This window comes from Leopardus geoffroyi, chromosome D2, assembly GCF_018350155.1.
Source record: "Leopardus geoffroyi isolate Oge1 chromosome D2, O.geoffroyi_Oge1_pat1.0, whole genome shotgun sequence".
In the NCBI taxonomy this organism is placed as follows: domain Eukaryota; kingdom Metazoa; phylum Chordata; class Mammalia; order Carnivora; family Felidae; genus Leopardus; species Leopardus geoffroyi.
The window spans coordinates 68,135,641-68,151,709 of record NC_059334.1 but is presented as its reverse complement, the minus strand read 5'-3'; the positions used below and the strand labels follow the sequence as shown (position 1 = coordinate 68,151,709).

The 16,069-nt window shown below is 36.6% G+C and overlaps 1 protein-coding gene across 5 annotated transcripts in view; it reads right to left on the bottom strand.

The window, feature by feature from the left end:
- Window positions 1–785: 785 nt before the first annotated feature.
- Window positions 786–16,069, bottom strand: part of MXI1 (MAX interactor 1, dimerization protein) — an 81,137-nt gene continuing 65,853 nt past the window's right edge. For all 5 annotated transcript variants that reach the window (XM_045438859.1, XM_045438862.1, XM_045438860.1 and 2 more), the window contains exons 4-6: window positions 8,570–8,684; window positions 7,788–7,959; window positions 786–3,361 (exon numbers count right to left, since the gene is read on the bottom strand). In XM_045438859.1, the coding sequence (XP_045294815.1) occupies window positions 3,198–3,361; window positions 7,788–7,959; window positions 8,570–8,684 (451 nt within the window). In that variant the 3' untranslated portion in view covers window positions 786–3,197. The remainder of the gene's footprint in view (window positions 3,362–7,787; window positions 7,960–8,569; window positions 8,685–16,069) is intronic.

Below are 16,069 nucleotides of genomic sequence, written 5' to 3'. Positions count from 1 at the left end.
TCTTCCCACATTATGCTGTTGTTGGTAGGAAGTATGGCATTTTTGAGGTGGAAGGATAATGAAAGAAGAAAGGGAAAAGGCAGCTAGTTGCTTCAAGTGGAAGAAAACAAACTTCCCAAAGAAACTTACCTAAGAGGTTAAACAATTTTCTCATGAGAAATGACCCAGGAAGTAGTGTGGCCTTAGGTTAGAAGATTTGCCTCAATAATCCTGCCTTTTGAAATCCCTTCATAATGCTAAAAGCTATCACTGTCATGGGGACTGGAAAAGGCATTTCTACCAGAATTCTCATACCTATTCTAATCAGAAACTACAGTTTGACTTCATCAGAATCTTCTTTGGTAACAAATATGCACTGAAACAGGACTTTACCTCTATCTATTAATATATTACTTAGGCATTTTACACAAAGGGTACTTTAACTCAGGTTAGTGGGTGGGGACTAAATAACTTCCAGACTTATTTTCAATTTAAATGACAGTACAAAGTGATTCCTCTAAAAAGTTATTAAGAACGGATAATAACAAATGGCTTTGTGTCCTACCTGAAGCAGTTAAGATTATCGGGTACATTAAACCATCTGCAGTTAGGTTACATGGAGTTATCACATCAGTCAAGAAGGCACCTGTTTAAATTACAGAACAGGAAATGGCAATGATTCAAATTGCCATTAATTCTGGACTACTGAAGTAGTATCAGCTTAGGAGATAGTTGCTTTTCAAGGTGTAGATGCTCATTCATATTTTTTCCTTCATAGAGAAGGGTGTACAAAAAGCACTCGGGTGTTCTTCATTCACAATTTTTATTTCTTGCAATTAACTTTTATATCTTCAAAGTCGATTTGTCTTTTAAAAAATTAATACTTTTCACTCATCATACAATCCATTCCCCTCCCGCAAGGAAAACAAACCCGGGGAAGGAGTAATTTAGGGGGCAGTTGAAATAGGTATTATAGATTCGTGACAAAGGCTTCCCAGCCCACCAACTTGTACATATACAACAAAATGGCAGCACCTCAAGTTCTCCTGAATGAAGACCGAAATTCCAGCCCTAGGCAAGTGATGTAAGTGAATGCCATGGGAGTAACAAAATGGAAGCTGAATCACTGGCTTCCATTTTCTTTCCATGGTAGTTAGCAGAGTCTTTAAACTGTCTCCCTTGGGAAAGTCAAAAGAAAGCAAATATATAGAGCAACATTTTGACCCAGCCAGGAGTAATTATAAGTAAAACCAGAAGTAATTTACCTGGGCCAGAGAAATGAATTTGCCATGTTTTTCATTAAGTCCCCAGCACCTGAAGTTATTAGCAAGTTCTAATAATGGGCTTCTAAAGGCATGCAGTTTTTCACACATCTACTTCAAAGAATTTCTTCCACTCAAACATAGCACAATCAAGGATAAAATATTTTGGGAGGCACAGGAAAAGCACAAAAAACAAGTAAGTATATGCTGAGGCCCTGTGTATGGCCAAGATGGTACACTTCATACAGAGAAGCAGTGAAAGCTGTTAAAGTGCTACTTACAAAGGATAGTCTAACATTACACACACAACTCAACTGCACTGCTAAATATGGTTGTCTTTATTTTCTTTTTCCTTGCCCAGCCCTATCTAAACAAAATAAAACTACAGGACTGAAATTAACAACCCATTAAAATCAGCAATAAGTTATGAAAATCATAAAGCTTTTTTTTTTTTAAGTAATTAAGGGTAGTTAAATTATTTAAAGTATACAAAGTCCAAAGAGCCAGGGATAAGGTGTCCAAGAAGGCTTCCTGGGGTAAAGGAGAGGGCCAGGGGAACCTTGGATTTTGAAAGACAGAGGGAACACATGACATCAAAGTGCAGGTTAGAAAAGAAATTTCACTTAAAAGAAAACATTTCTGAAAATATTGAGAAGAGCAACAATAGCACCTGCACAGTGGGACTGTGAGGAAGGAGAGAGACTGCCTGTAAGAAAATGGAAGCAAACCTTTACAATAAAATGAGACAAGTGCCAAACTTAACTATGTTAAGTATTATAATGTGTCTACTATAGATATCAGATGGTTAAAAGCTGGTAAAGGTAATGATTCTAAAAGAAAACAAAAACAGCATTGACCTTTTTCTACCTAGCCCAGACCTCATTCGTTTTGTGCACTATAAAGAGTGAGGTGTGAGGTGTTTTATCATTATCAAATGCTGCATCAAAATAGATGATTTTTTTCCCATGTGTTTTTCCACTATAAAAGACATCTATGTTTTTTATGGACAAGCTTTAAAAAGATGTCATTTTGGTTTTCAACACATACAAACAGTTATCAAAATCTGAAATAAAAATGCTGCCGTGGCTCAGACCTTGACCTGCTAATCTGCGTTGCACAACTCTTCTGGCCTACGCAGACACAGAGGCATGGAGAGCTTTTTCCTTCTGGCCCCTCAATCCGAATTATAGGCCCTGTGTGGTAGAGGCTGTCATACACAGACTGCCCCCATGCTGCCCAAGGGCCTAAGGGCGGCTGACTGTTGAGCTGGCGGTTGGGTGCCCTACTGCTAACAATGCAGGATAAGGTTAGCTTGCTTAGCATGGAATCCAACAGAAAGCTGAGCTGCATGATGATCCCTTTCAAAAGGCTTCATGGGAGTCTCTCCTTTTGCAGAGCATGAAATGAGCTTGCTTTTTTTTTTGTTTTTTTGTTTGTTTTTTCAAGAATTGATCATCCACAGGCTTCATGATAAGCTGTCCCAGGCTGAGTTTTAATAGCTCTTTAGCTATCCAAGATTAATGCCTGATTATCTTGTCTTCTCATTACTATAGGTTTGATTTTGTTTTTTAGGACCATTAAAACTCGGGAAGGGTTCATAACCCCATCCTTAAATGTGTCTACTCATTGTAGTATGAGCAAACTAGAGAAGATAGAGGACAGAATCTCCAATGTCCTCTTTCAAATAAACTAAATCAAGAAAATTTCACAGAAGTTTTCTGCTGCCATTAGAAGCTGTGATTTTCAAATACGAATGAGTATTTGTTCTGCTGGGGAGGCTCTGCCCCACTTTTTGCTAAGTATTTGCTTAAATAGAGGTCTTTTGACCCTTTTGTTCAAGTATAGTTTTGTTAAGTTTTAAAGAGGAGACTGCATCATGAACCCAATTTAAGAGATTGTTTGGATTGAATTGGCCCAGTGAATATTTTGCCCTGCACTGTTATGTCATGCTGGGTTCTAGGAAGTGAATGAAAGTTTGACACTGGCACTGGAGTAACCCTCGTCACTCCCAATACTCTGCAGGCTGCTGTGGTCATCAATGTCACTGATGCTGGTGGTACTGATATTGTCCACTTCTCCATGGGAGAACTCTGTGCTTTCAACATCCACTTCAATCTCCTCTGCCAAAGAGAAAAAAGGAAGAGCATCAGTAATCTAGTATACATGCACTTTCAAAAATTAATGAGGAAAGGGCATAAGAAAAGTGATTACTTTGGGTAGTATGAAATAATTTTTCTTAAATAATTGTTATACGAGCTTATTATCGGTGAACCCTGGAGGACAGAAGTAATCAAAGGTGAAGAGACACGGATATATTTTTGCAAAGGGGAATGTCTGGTATCCAGCGGTGGTCTCAATTTAGGCAGCAAGTTTTCTAAAGCCTTTGACGCCAGTCCGTCTGGACCTCCCACCAAAAGCACTTGGCCTATTTGGGAATTAGTGCTTAATATTAAAAGATCCCAACCCCAACTGGTTTAACAACATCTGTTTTGCATTAAACTAGAAACTAATTCTCAGTGCTGTTTATTAATCAGAGTTGCCTTAAAGAAGAAAAAAAGCATAAACTTAGTATAGGTGAACGAGAAAATTTATCCATTAATTCTTGCCTTTGGTAATATCATCCTACAGACAGATCTACAGACTTCTAGGATTCATCATAAAGACCTCTGTGTATTCAATAGCCAAACTAAGCCAGTCATTACAAAGTGAACTCTGAGGGATTTGCCTTCAATTCAATTTAATTTTCTTGCATCAAACATATCTTGAAATGAGGGTATGAGCCTGAAAAGTCTCTGGATTATAGGGAGATCTACAGTAAAGATTATAGTAAAGATATTTCAATGGTGATATTTAAGTTTACTTCAAATATCAAACATGATTTAAAAAAAAATCCCTAAATACATATACGACCAGCTATCAACAGGTAGTTTGTTAAACATTACATATACAATCACCAATAATACATAAAATGCAACCTGCATTTTTAAAAAAAAAGCACTTGAAAAATTGTTCTCTCCCATAACAGCTAGAATGAACTCAGGATTATTCAATTCTTTTAAATTCAAAGCCTAATGTTTTATATTTGGCACTGATTCTAAGGGTTCACACTGATCACAATTGCTTTAGGAAAAGTGGATTCTTGCTGAGCCCAAGAAGACAGAGTAAGTTATTTCAAAGAGTATAATTTTCAAAAGGACTTGTTGCTTCAAAAAGTTTTAGAAATCTGTTTCTAAAATGCAGGCATCTATCCAAATAAGCTGTCCAAACAATCCTATGAATTCATAACTATTTGTTTTACATCCACAATGCTTCACAGGCTATTTAGTGTTTCCCTGTATCACAGAATACTCATCCAACCTACAACTGGAAAATAAAATCAAGACACCCTATCCAACAGAGCATGCTGCACTCAATCATAACAAAGTAAAATGAGAGACTGCTCTAGTCAAATGGACTAGAGATATTACTAAAAGTCCCCTGTAATACTGGGAAACAGGGCTTCCAGTTAAGAATAGGGAAAAGAGGTACTACACTAGCACTACTAAAAAAAATGAACACTATAATGAAGATATACCATTAGTCAAATTTGGAGGTGGGATAGGTACAAAGAGGAGTTAACATCAGGAAGGGCAGCTAAAGCTGAACACCTGACAAAGTCACACAGCCAGTAACCAGTAGAAAAAAGACTAGCATCAAGGTCTGCCTCCTAATTCAGGGTTATTTCTGCTACACCTCAGTGTCATTCATAAATGTGGCATGTCCTTGAGGTTCTTGCTGTTGTCTCTGGTAAACTTTTGTTCTCTGAAACTGAGTGCCATGTAAAAATAAACTTATACAGCAAAACAACAACAAAAACAATAAACCCAGGACTCCCAGGGTTGTGTTAAAAGGGATCAAAAATCAATTTGAAATGCTTCTATGGAATGTGGGAAATTTGATTATTAAAAAGAATAAAGGTTCGCCTGGGTGGCTCAGCTGGTTGAGCGTCTGACTCTTGATTTTGGCTTAGGTTATGATCCTGGGGTTGTGGAATTGAGCCCCGTGTTGGACTCTGCACTGAGTGTGGAGTCTGCTTAAGAGTCTCTCACTCTCTCTGCCCCTCTCCCCCTGCTCGTGCTCTTTCTAAAATAAAAAAATTAAAAAAGGACAAAAAGAATGACTTCATGGATTAGAACATATTCAATACATGAAAACCTATGAGGAATTCATAAGATAATAAAAAACAAAAGGCAAAACAAAAAACCCTGTTACCTCTGGAGGTTGCTAAGACACTGATGATTCATTATTCAGAAAATTGACTAAAAAACCAAAAACACCTAAGTTTAAAAAAAGAATCTATCCCATTTTCCCTATATGGACTTTATTTCAGGGTAACCAAAAAAGTTGATGAAGAAACGTTCTTTTTTTTTTTTTTCAATGTTTTTATTTATTTTGAGACCGAGAAAGAGGGTGGGGAGGGGCAGAGAGAGAGGGAAACAGAGGATGTGAAGGAGGCTCTGTGCTGACAGCAGAGAGCCCGACATGGGGCTCAAACTCATGAACCTCAAGATCATGACCTGAGCCGAAGTCAGACACTTAACAAACCGAGCCACTCAGGCACCCCCCAAAATTTCTTCTTTATAAAAAATTTAATAAATGCAAGAAGAATGGTAGAATTAGGAAGTACTATTTGTAATATCTAAAAAAATAATAAATTGGGGCAATCACTGATGATTACTAAAACTATTAAGTGAAAGGTTGAGCATTTGCATAAATGTATCAGTATCACCTATGAAGTATTCTTGCCTCAAAAAAGAACCTGAATTTAATCAAGTCACTAGATCCACCAACCAGTTTACAGGAAATAAGGACAGAAGAACATGTTAAATGACATCATGAGGATTCCATCAGCCAAATCTAAAACATGGGAATTATATAAGAAAAATGACTCAGTTTCTACAACAAAGAAATGGGGAAGGGAAAACTATTATAGTTTAAAAGTATCTTAAAAGGCAAAAACAAATGCAATATGGATTTTGGGCTCTAATGAAAGGTAAAATGCTATCTTTGAGAAAATCTATCAGAAATTGGATTATCAGACATTAAATAAGATTATCTGATTTCATTGATTTTGTGGGCTATAATAGCATTATGATTTTTTTAAGTGCCATTTATTAAAGATACATACTGAACTATTTAGGGACAAAATTATTAATGTTATCTGGGATTTGATTTAAAATATTCCAGAAAAAATGGTGAGGATGAGGGGATAGATAACAGATGAAACAAGAATGGCAGAATGTTGATAGCTGTTCAAATTGGATAATAGGTACATGAAAATATTTGATTTTACTTTTGTGTATGTTTGAAAATTTCCATAATAAAAAGTCAAAAGGTATTTTACAAACATTTCCTTTTTTGTTTTAGAATCCTCATGAGCTGTTTTCCCAAATGTAAAGCTTAAAATCATGAGGGTGAAGTTCACCTCTGGGATCTTTAAGTGCTATAGGCCTGATGTGGTGGGAGTTATAAAGAGATCAGTAAAATTCAAACAAATTTTTGATTAATTCTTGTTCTTTCATTCTGCCAAAGACAAATGTTATGGGACAGATGGGAAGAGAGAAATGAAGGGTGTGGTGCTTTAAAATACAGACATAAAAATTTATATCACCAGTAACAAAACATATCAACATCACATATCTTCCTGATAGAATGAATTGAGAAGGGCACATCACTTCTGTGATATTTCTTCCCCCCAAATGTATAACCTCAATTTAATAATGGGAGAACATAAGACACTAGAGAGACCCTGTCTAAAATAACTAACCAATACTCTTCAGAAGCGTCATGGTTGGGGGGGGCCTGAATGGTTCAGTCAGTTAAGTGGCTGAATTTGGCTCAGGTCATGATCTTGTGGTTCGTGGTTCAAGCCCTGAGTCAGGCTCTGTGCTGACAGCTTAGAGCCTGGAGCCTGCTTCAGATTCTGTGTCTCTTTCTCTCTGTTCCTCCCCCACTCATGCTCTCTCAAAAAAATGAATAAACTTAAAAAAAATTAAAAAAAAAAAGAAGTGTCATGATTACGAAAGACTGAGGAACTATCTAATGCAATGTTGGATCCTGCACAGGATCCTAGATCAGACAAAGGACATTAGTGGGAAAACTGATGAAATTTGAATAAGGTTTACAGATTAATTAAAAGTATTACATGAATATTAATTTTCTGGTTATAATAATTATGGCTACATAAGATGTTAACATTAGGGAAACCTGGGGGAAGAGCATATGAGAACTCTACAATTTTCTATAGAAAACACTTTTATGTCAGTCTAAAATTGTTTCAAAGTGGAAAGTTAATACATTATGTATATAATCAAGGAAAAAAGTTCTATAGTTCATATAGGGGTTGCTAGACAATGTTGTGATTGCACAAAAATCTAGAACATTACAGTATCAGCTGAAGAAAGAAGAAAGCAAATAGAAGAAAATAGAGTGCTTTCCAACTTATCCTGCCTAAATTTAGATACAAGGATGCTTAGTATTTCATTAGGGAAGAAGTACACTGCCTACCTCGCTCTGAATCAGAACGATCTGAAGAAATAGTTGATCCAATGCTGTCCATTCGTATTCGTTCCATCTCCTGAGGACCCTGCAGCTGTTCCAGTCGCCGCTTTAAAAATCTCTGTTCTCGTTCCAAGTTCTCTAGCTGGTGCTGGCTCTTCCTTTCAGCTTCTTCAAGTTTCTAAAATGATAAAATGATATTTTAGTTTGTGCACAGTCCAGTACAAACAATAAAACTTCTACCTAATATCTTAAAACATTTCTTCTTTGGCAGAGAAAATATGAAAATATAAGTATATATGTGTGTGTGTGTATAAAAACATACATAAATACATACTTTTAAACATCAAGAATACTTCTTTTTTCACTTTTTGTGTGTGTAACGAATGCTACATTACAAGAACAGTATGGAATTCTCAAAGTCTGTAAAGTTATCTCCATGAAAGAGAAACTTGCTCTACACTGTAGTTTGATGGAAAAATACTGAGACACGGAGCCAAATAAACTCATCTCCACCAGAGGGCACAACTGCCTTCCTTCTAGGGATCAGCAGAGTAATTGTTTTTTCCTAGTATTTCCAGCTCCTCAAATGGCCATGCTGTCAAAACAGTTTAGTTTAATCAGTTTATGTTGCTCCCATCAGATTAGTTGGTAAGTTTTCAGAAAGATTTCTCTTGAGGTCAGTGATTAAGGAGGGCACAGGGGGCTAGCTGATGTTTATGAATAGGAATCACTGCTTATAATGAAACAAGGGCCGAGACATGTACAAATATGAAAGCAGAAATTCTCACCTTGATGTGTGCTTTGGCTTTGTTGAGCAAACCAAGTGTTGTGTGCCTGGTACAGTCTGGTCCTAGTGGAATCAGAACTTTTAAGCGTTCTAAACACAGGCGCAGATGAGCTCGTCTAAGAAAGACCAAAAAAAAAAAAAAAAAAAAAAGAAAAAATCAAATCAGCACAGCTTGAATATTCTACTAGAAACATCCTAAAATCTATTTTAAGACAAATAATAATTCACACATTATTTAGTCTATACTCATGTTACACCCCTAATTCTTCAGTTTCTAAGTATCTGCAAGTATAGGCATGACTACTGGTTTTCAGTCTCTGCCATTTCTGTTGTACTCTGTAGACATGGTCACTTCAGATTATTATCCCCAATGGTAATCTGTCAGAGATTATTTAATTTTTAACCCTCCCAACTGTCTCCAGCTGTATTAATGTGTAAGTAGGAAAGCATACAGGGCAATTAATTGTATTTCATTTCGAATGCCTAGAACCACAGGCTAGAGACCTAGCGGTCTTCAGCTGGAGCACCCCCAGGGGGTAGAAAAGGCTCACAAATTTCCATTTCCTCCCTCCCATCTTTTGCACACACCCACACACATACCTGTCCCCACAGGGACAGGTTGTTTCAGCCACTGAAACAACAACCTACTTCCTAATATCTAAATGTACCAGCTCATTAGTTTTTAATTTTTATTTCTTTCTCCCTCTCCTCTCTCTCTCATTACCCCACCTCCAATTTTCTACACATGGCAAAAAGCTAGGTGACAAAATTCTTTACTAAAAGTCTTTGCATTTATTTAATCCACCCATCCTTTGGGCAAGTTAAGAAAATTTTCTCCTGAAAATGCTAGCACAGAGTCTCACAGATTTACCTTCCCCATATCCTTAAGATACTATGATCATGATGACCCATGATGAGGGTTCTAGGTACATAATTGTACCCTAAAACAATCTCTGGTTCTGTGCTTCATAGGCATAATATAATTCAGCAATTAAAAGTATATCTGAAAAGAAAATCCAAGTATGTATTTACAGTTCATCCTTATTCCTTTAAGAGCTATAACTGAATATTTATAGCAACTGTCTCAGTTGCACCAGGAACAAAACACATCATCTTCTCAAGGAGGGCCAAAATGGTTTTACTAGTTCACCCACCAAACTATGCTTCTGTCTTAATACACAAGATATAATGACAAGTGAAATTCTCAAATGCTAGCAATTTGAAAGAGGGGTAGGAGAAGGCAATAAGCAACCAATTATGTCACAGATAAGCAAGATGATTCAGGGGAATGAGATCAGAGGTTTGGTGATGAACTGTCAAGATTCTTACAGTACCCACTACCCCGGCTATAGTTAGAGGTCCATTAGTATTTCCATTCCAAATCTCTTTACTGAGCCCATTAACTCAAATGTAATAGTTGGCTCCAAGATGAAATCTGTCATACCTGATATAGATAAAGGAATTTTAAAAATTTCCCTAAATTAAAAGTATATCAATGGATTCCCCTTAAAGACATTTAACAATTTTTTAAAAAATTTTTTAATTATTTATTTTTGAGAAATAGAGTGTGAAGAGGGAGGAGGAGTAGAGAGACAGAGAGAAAAAATCTGAAGGAGGCTACAGGCTCCAAGCTATTAGCATAAAGCCTGATAAAGGGCTCAAACCCATGACCTGCAAGATCATGACCTGGTTGCTTAACGGACTGAGCCACCCAGGTGCTCCAACTTCAATTTCAAATTTAACAATTTTAAAGTCACTCTGCTCCCCTGCTGTGCTACCCCAAATCACAGAACCTTTAGCAAAATTCTCATTTTTAACTAGGAAACCTCTTAAGGGAGGATTCACATGATCACAAAGCGCTCTTGCTGAGTAGACTAAAACATCAAAAAACCAAAGCAAGCAAAAAACAAAAACAAAAACCACCAAAAAAATCCATACTAAAAAATCCTTTAACCTCTTCATTAGGATTATTACAGCATATGCTTAACAACTGTACTCATGATATTACTGGAGGGTAGAGAGAAAGACTGGTGGTTGTCTAGCTAATTAGAGGTGTCAAGGGGGGCTCTGAATTCAGTCATCTAAAAAAGTTAATAGAGCAACTAGTAAAGTTAACCTAAATGACAAGAATAACTTGTCAATTTTGTTTAAATTACTTAACCCCAGAACTACATAGGAAGTATCTTTTACAGAGTTTAAGGAACTTCAGAATGACTCCTTACTTTTACATCAAGGAAAAAATAATGGGTGGGTCAGTTTTCTGTTTCGTGAGATCTACAGTCACATTAAAATCTAGGCAGAAATCAACTAATATTAAAATATCTATGTTTTTTCTTTCTTCTTATTATCGAGGGATTTTTTTTACTACCTTTTGTTTATTCAGCAATATTCCACACACTTGCTTGAATGGCAGAAGTAGAAACAGAAACTTTAAGAGTTTATAATCTAAACTACAGAATCAAACATATTGTTTTGTTCATTTGGTTCATAATGAAATGAGTCATACAGAAATCAAGGGCAACAGAATCTGAATAAAAGGAGAGATTGTAATTGGAGAAAGAAGACTTACAAGAGAAGCTGAAATTTGACTTTGGACTTGAGAGATATTGAATTCATCTATGAGAAAGCAACACTTCTCAAGGTAATTAAAAGAGTACAGGACTCAAGTTCATATATTGAAATCAAGTTTGAACCTAAAATTAAAAATATCTTAACTTTTTTCTTTCAGGGGAAAACAACTAAGTTGGAATTTTGTAAGGAAATATCAGCCAAGTTCAGCAGTCTGGTCTGCTGCAATAGCACTATCAAATCAGAATTTGCCCAGGCCAAGGGAGTCAATGTGTAAGATGGCTGATGAACAGGGAGGTCAGACTGCCCTCTAAAATACTTTTTATTAGCCACTATCGAACATTTCTTCAGTCAAATAATTATAAATGTGCTCCAAGTTACAGCTTAAGAAAAGATACTCTGAGTTATCATGTCTCACAAAGGCCAGTGATGCCATTTTCCATGTCTTGTAAATACAATCTCCAAAACAGATATGAGTATGAAGGAGTGGTAAATGATGTCCTCTGCTCTCCTGTGGGGAAAGGTCTATCTGTGAGAGCCAAATGTCATTTCCTTCAGTTTTTATACTTGTGAGTCAGGAATTTATAGAGAATAAAGTAACAAAAGGTTAATGGCAGTTGAAGGACAGCAACTGACCAAGTGGGAGCCACACTTTTCAAAGCTGCCATCCAAATACTGCACACAGTTTTCCACATGCTTGTTATATGCCAGTTTTAGGTAAATTCACCCTTCCAAGAGCCATGTGATACCCTGTGACTGTAAACTGGAAAGTTAAATCAGAAAATTCATTCACCTTCATGTATAAATTTTTTTTCTCCAGCAAATTATTGAAACAAACCGTACGGCAAAATTCTTCTTCCCTTACAGTGGTGCTGTGCTGTTCTCACCCTTTCCCCCATGGTCTCCCTGCTGGTAACCAGATTGCAAGCTTAACCACCAACGACCTAGAAAGGCATATCTTTTGATGCCATCTGGTCCTTTCTTTTCTTGCCTTCATTCTCATGTGACTGGTGGCTCAGGAGCCTCCTGTAAGGGGTTGCCAAATCATGGGCTGCAAGACACTGGAGGAAGAAAGAGGACAAGAGACAGAAGGAAAACAAAACAACAACAACAACAAAAAACCCTTGGTTTGATTTGAAAATCCTTATGCACTGAGAAAAAAATTTGCCAGTAACATAAAATGGTATTTTTCAAGTCTCCAAGTTGTGGAAGAGCTGACATAGGATTCATGAAAGGCATTTACTGCACCTTAGTCAAAGCAGGTTAAGAAGGCTGGAGAAAGTTAAGGCTGCTGCTCTGAATATTCTGATGAACACCAGACTAGCAACCAACAGAAAAAGCCTGACATTGTAAAATTTATGGAACTAGCCTTGACAGAAAATGAGAAAAAAATTTAGCCCCCTGGTTAGCATTTACTTAAGTTTTCACAACACATGGATAGTTCAATAAAAACTATGAAAACATAAATCCTTCCTAATTCAGCATGAGGATTAGACACTGCAGCAAGGGTGCCCTGTAAGAAAACTGGAGTCTCCTTGCTGAGGGAGGGGGCAAGAGAATGGAGAGATACCAAAGTACTTTTATTTTCAAATACTCTTTGAGGTCTGTTTTAAAATAGATTTAAAAGTGGGTTTTATCCAGGGAAAGAGGCAATTCCCAGTGACTAACCTTGTTAGAGAGAAGGTCCTATCAAACTAACCCATACCTTCAAAAAGGACAAGCCCCCAGCGGGAAAAGGAACAATTAGAGTCTGTTTGGCTTTTATTTTGGTAGATTGGGATCATTTTTCCCTGAAGGAACCAACACTGCTTTTGATTTCAAACCTTGTAAACTCTACTGCCAAACTGAAATATCACAGAACATGAGGAGAAATGATTTTGCTATAAAATGGCCCCCTTACCTAGTAGCTGTGATATTTTAAAGCAGAGGTATATACACCACAAGAAGCACACAGTGTTGAGGGAAGAGAGAGGAAAGAATTCTCTTTTAGAAAAAAAAAAAATTGCAAGTACTATAGGATGATGTTTTTTCAAGCCGTCTCTTGAAACTCTAATCCTTCTGCCCAAAAACAATATGAAATTTAACACCTGCCAGGTCTCACAAACCATCCATTGGCTGATGCCCTCGGAGGCACGGTCCTTCATTGGAACTTGCTTGTCTTTCATTCCCCCACTACAGGATACCAAGACTGTGCCAAGTAACTAAATCAAAATGGAAAACAAGTCAAGTGATAGGGACAGTTTTTGTACTTTCCTCTCTGCTGAAAGTTACGCAACGGGCTGAGAGTCCTCCCTTGAGCCACATTCTTCAAAACTGCAGTGGCTTGTGGCCAGGTTTCCCAACTCCCTACACAACACTTCTGCACATGACAGCAACTAGCTGCTTATCCTATACATTTTTATTTCAATGTTTCTCTAAAATTTAGTGTTGAAAAGCTTCAAAAATCTCAAGTTACAAAAAAAAATCTGCCTACCTCTTTTTCTTATGAAAAATGACATTAAAAATGGATCCAGATATAAAGTCATGGATCTTATTTACAAAAACAAATATGATCATATTCTGTTCAGCTTATTCTGTTTGTGAAATAAGAAAACTTAGACAAGGTATTCTCATAAAATGACATGTGCTAATTATATGTTTTCACTTACAACTTACTTATTATCTGCCTCACAAAAAATAAACAGACTATTAAGTGCTCCCAGGTAGTAACTTGGTAAATGGCATTTCCCTAGCATCAGAACTGATGGTGGTGTTGTGAGGCTTAATGACAACAAAATAAAAACTTAGTTGAATAGCTGGGACTCTATTGAAAAAAAAAAGCTGCTTTAATATTCATCGTAATTCAATTGATATCTTATCAAATAACCAGACAGAAATATCAACAAGTGTTATAATGAAACTGTAAATTATATATACTGTATATTATATTAATATAAATTATTCCACAGTCACACTGTCCATCTTAGTACTGAAGGGCTCATCTCTACACAACTGAATAAAATCAGTTAAGGCTGAGATACATGTTATTCACTCTTGGAAGACTTTTTAAAATCACTTTCTCCAAATAAAATCTAAGTAGTTTTTAGGGTAGAAAGCCAGAATATTTAAAGGCAGAAGGTTAAACATACAGTAATATGCCTTCTGAAGTCCTACTTTTCCTCAAAGATTTGGAAGAAAACACCATTTTATAGGAAAATAAACACAAATGCAAAGTACACTTTTAAGACAAAAGAAGACTTCAAATAAATCTTGCACTATTTTACACTGTATCTCAAGACCTCCAGGAATCTATGTTCAAACTACTAGAGCAAATTGCTACAGATCAGTATCAGAACTTTAGAATTCAGAATATCACTTCTGAATCATAGCTAGGATTATGTTTTTCAAACGTTTAGAGAGTGAGGGAGAATGGAGTTGGGGAGAAGAGACGGGGAGACGTGAGTACTCAATAAATTAATGAGGACAAAATAGTGATACATTCTTTCTCAAACTGCACAGATTCCATATGGGTTGAGTTTTATTTAGTCTTTACATCTCAGATATGAAGAGGACGAAGTGCCATTCAGTCAATAACAATGATTATCAGTAAACAATCAGTGGCACCTTATTATGACGCTGAAACAAGATGCTGTGATGCCAGTAGTAATTTTTATCTGTTTGAAGATGCTATAATTTGGACTTCTGCCTACCACTTTTCTAGCCACACTTTCTAGTGTCCATATCCTTGCAAACCTCTTCCACAAACCAAATGTGCTTTTATACTTACCCATTTCTCTACCTGGAATGTCCTTCTCTTTACTATCTACCTAGTGCGTACCTAACTCATTTATCAGACCACAGCCAAACTACTATTTCTTCTATGACACCTTCCTTGCTACATCCTTCCTCAGAAAATTAATAGTTGGTTTTCATACTAATCATACTATATTTTTGTTACTTTCTAGATAAGACTGAGTCCATATTTTTAGTCATTTCAGTTTTTCCAATAACAAACAGAATAACTGGCACACAGTGGGAAGGAGGAATGTAACATAATTTCTAGTGGATATTTCTGGGACTCTCTAACTCACAAAGTTGAGGTAACAATACTGGGACCTCCAAACAGTATATTCAGATGCCAGGTCGACATTCATGAGAGATCTGCTTATGGATGCCAGAACTGTACACTAGAAAATCGTGTGCCACTGAAGTTACCACCAAAGATGACTACTTGTAGAGTTCCTGACAATCTCCAATCTAACTCTAGGGTCAGCATCTCTTTTAATAGTGAAACAGGATTAAGAATTACAGCCATTAGACTGATTTATCGATGTATTTACAGGGATGGGGGACTAAGATAATGTAAAATGAACTTCACAGTTTTTTTTTTTCTTTGTAGGTTCCCTGCGCAGCGTGGAGCCCAATATGGGGCTTGAACTCACAACCCTGAGATCAAGACCTAAGCTGATATCAAGAGTGGGACACTCAACCGACTGAGCTACCCAGGAGCCCCCACAGATCATTTTTTTTAATCCAGTTTTTTGGTCACCAATTTCAACTTTCTAACCTTATTAATAAGCCTCCTAGCAAACAGAAAATTCAATTTAAGTTTGGCCTTTGTTCCAGCTGTTGTTCAAGAAATAGTAACAACAACAAGTATAATGGCAGGAAGGCAATTACTAAGAAAAAAAACAGAAAAGACATAAAGCTAAGAAAACCGAGGTAAGAGAGGGAAAAGTCTAAAAAGAAATACTCTACAATGCAAGAGAGAAGAAGAAATTAAATGAACAGTTTTATCCCATCTGATAACATGAGAAACTAGCAACTGCAGTTTTACAAAATCACAGGACTGCTGATCAGTTAAAGCCTATAGTACAGAACACATAAACAATTTTTAAAACTGTCCTGCATTCATCTATAAGGAAAACTTGATTTTTGACAGCCTCATTTGAAA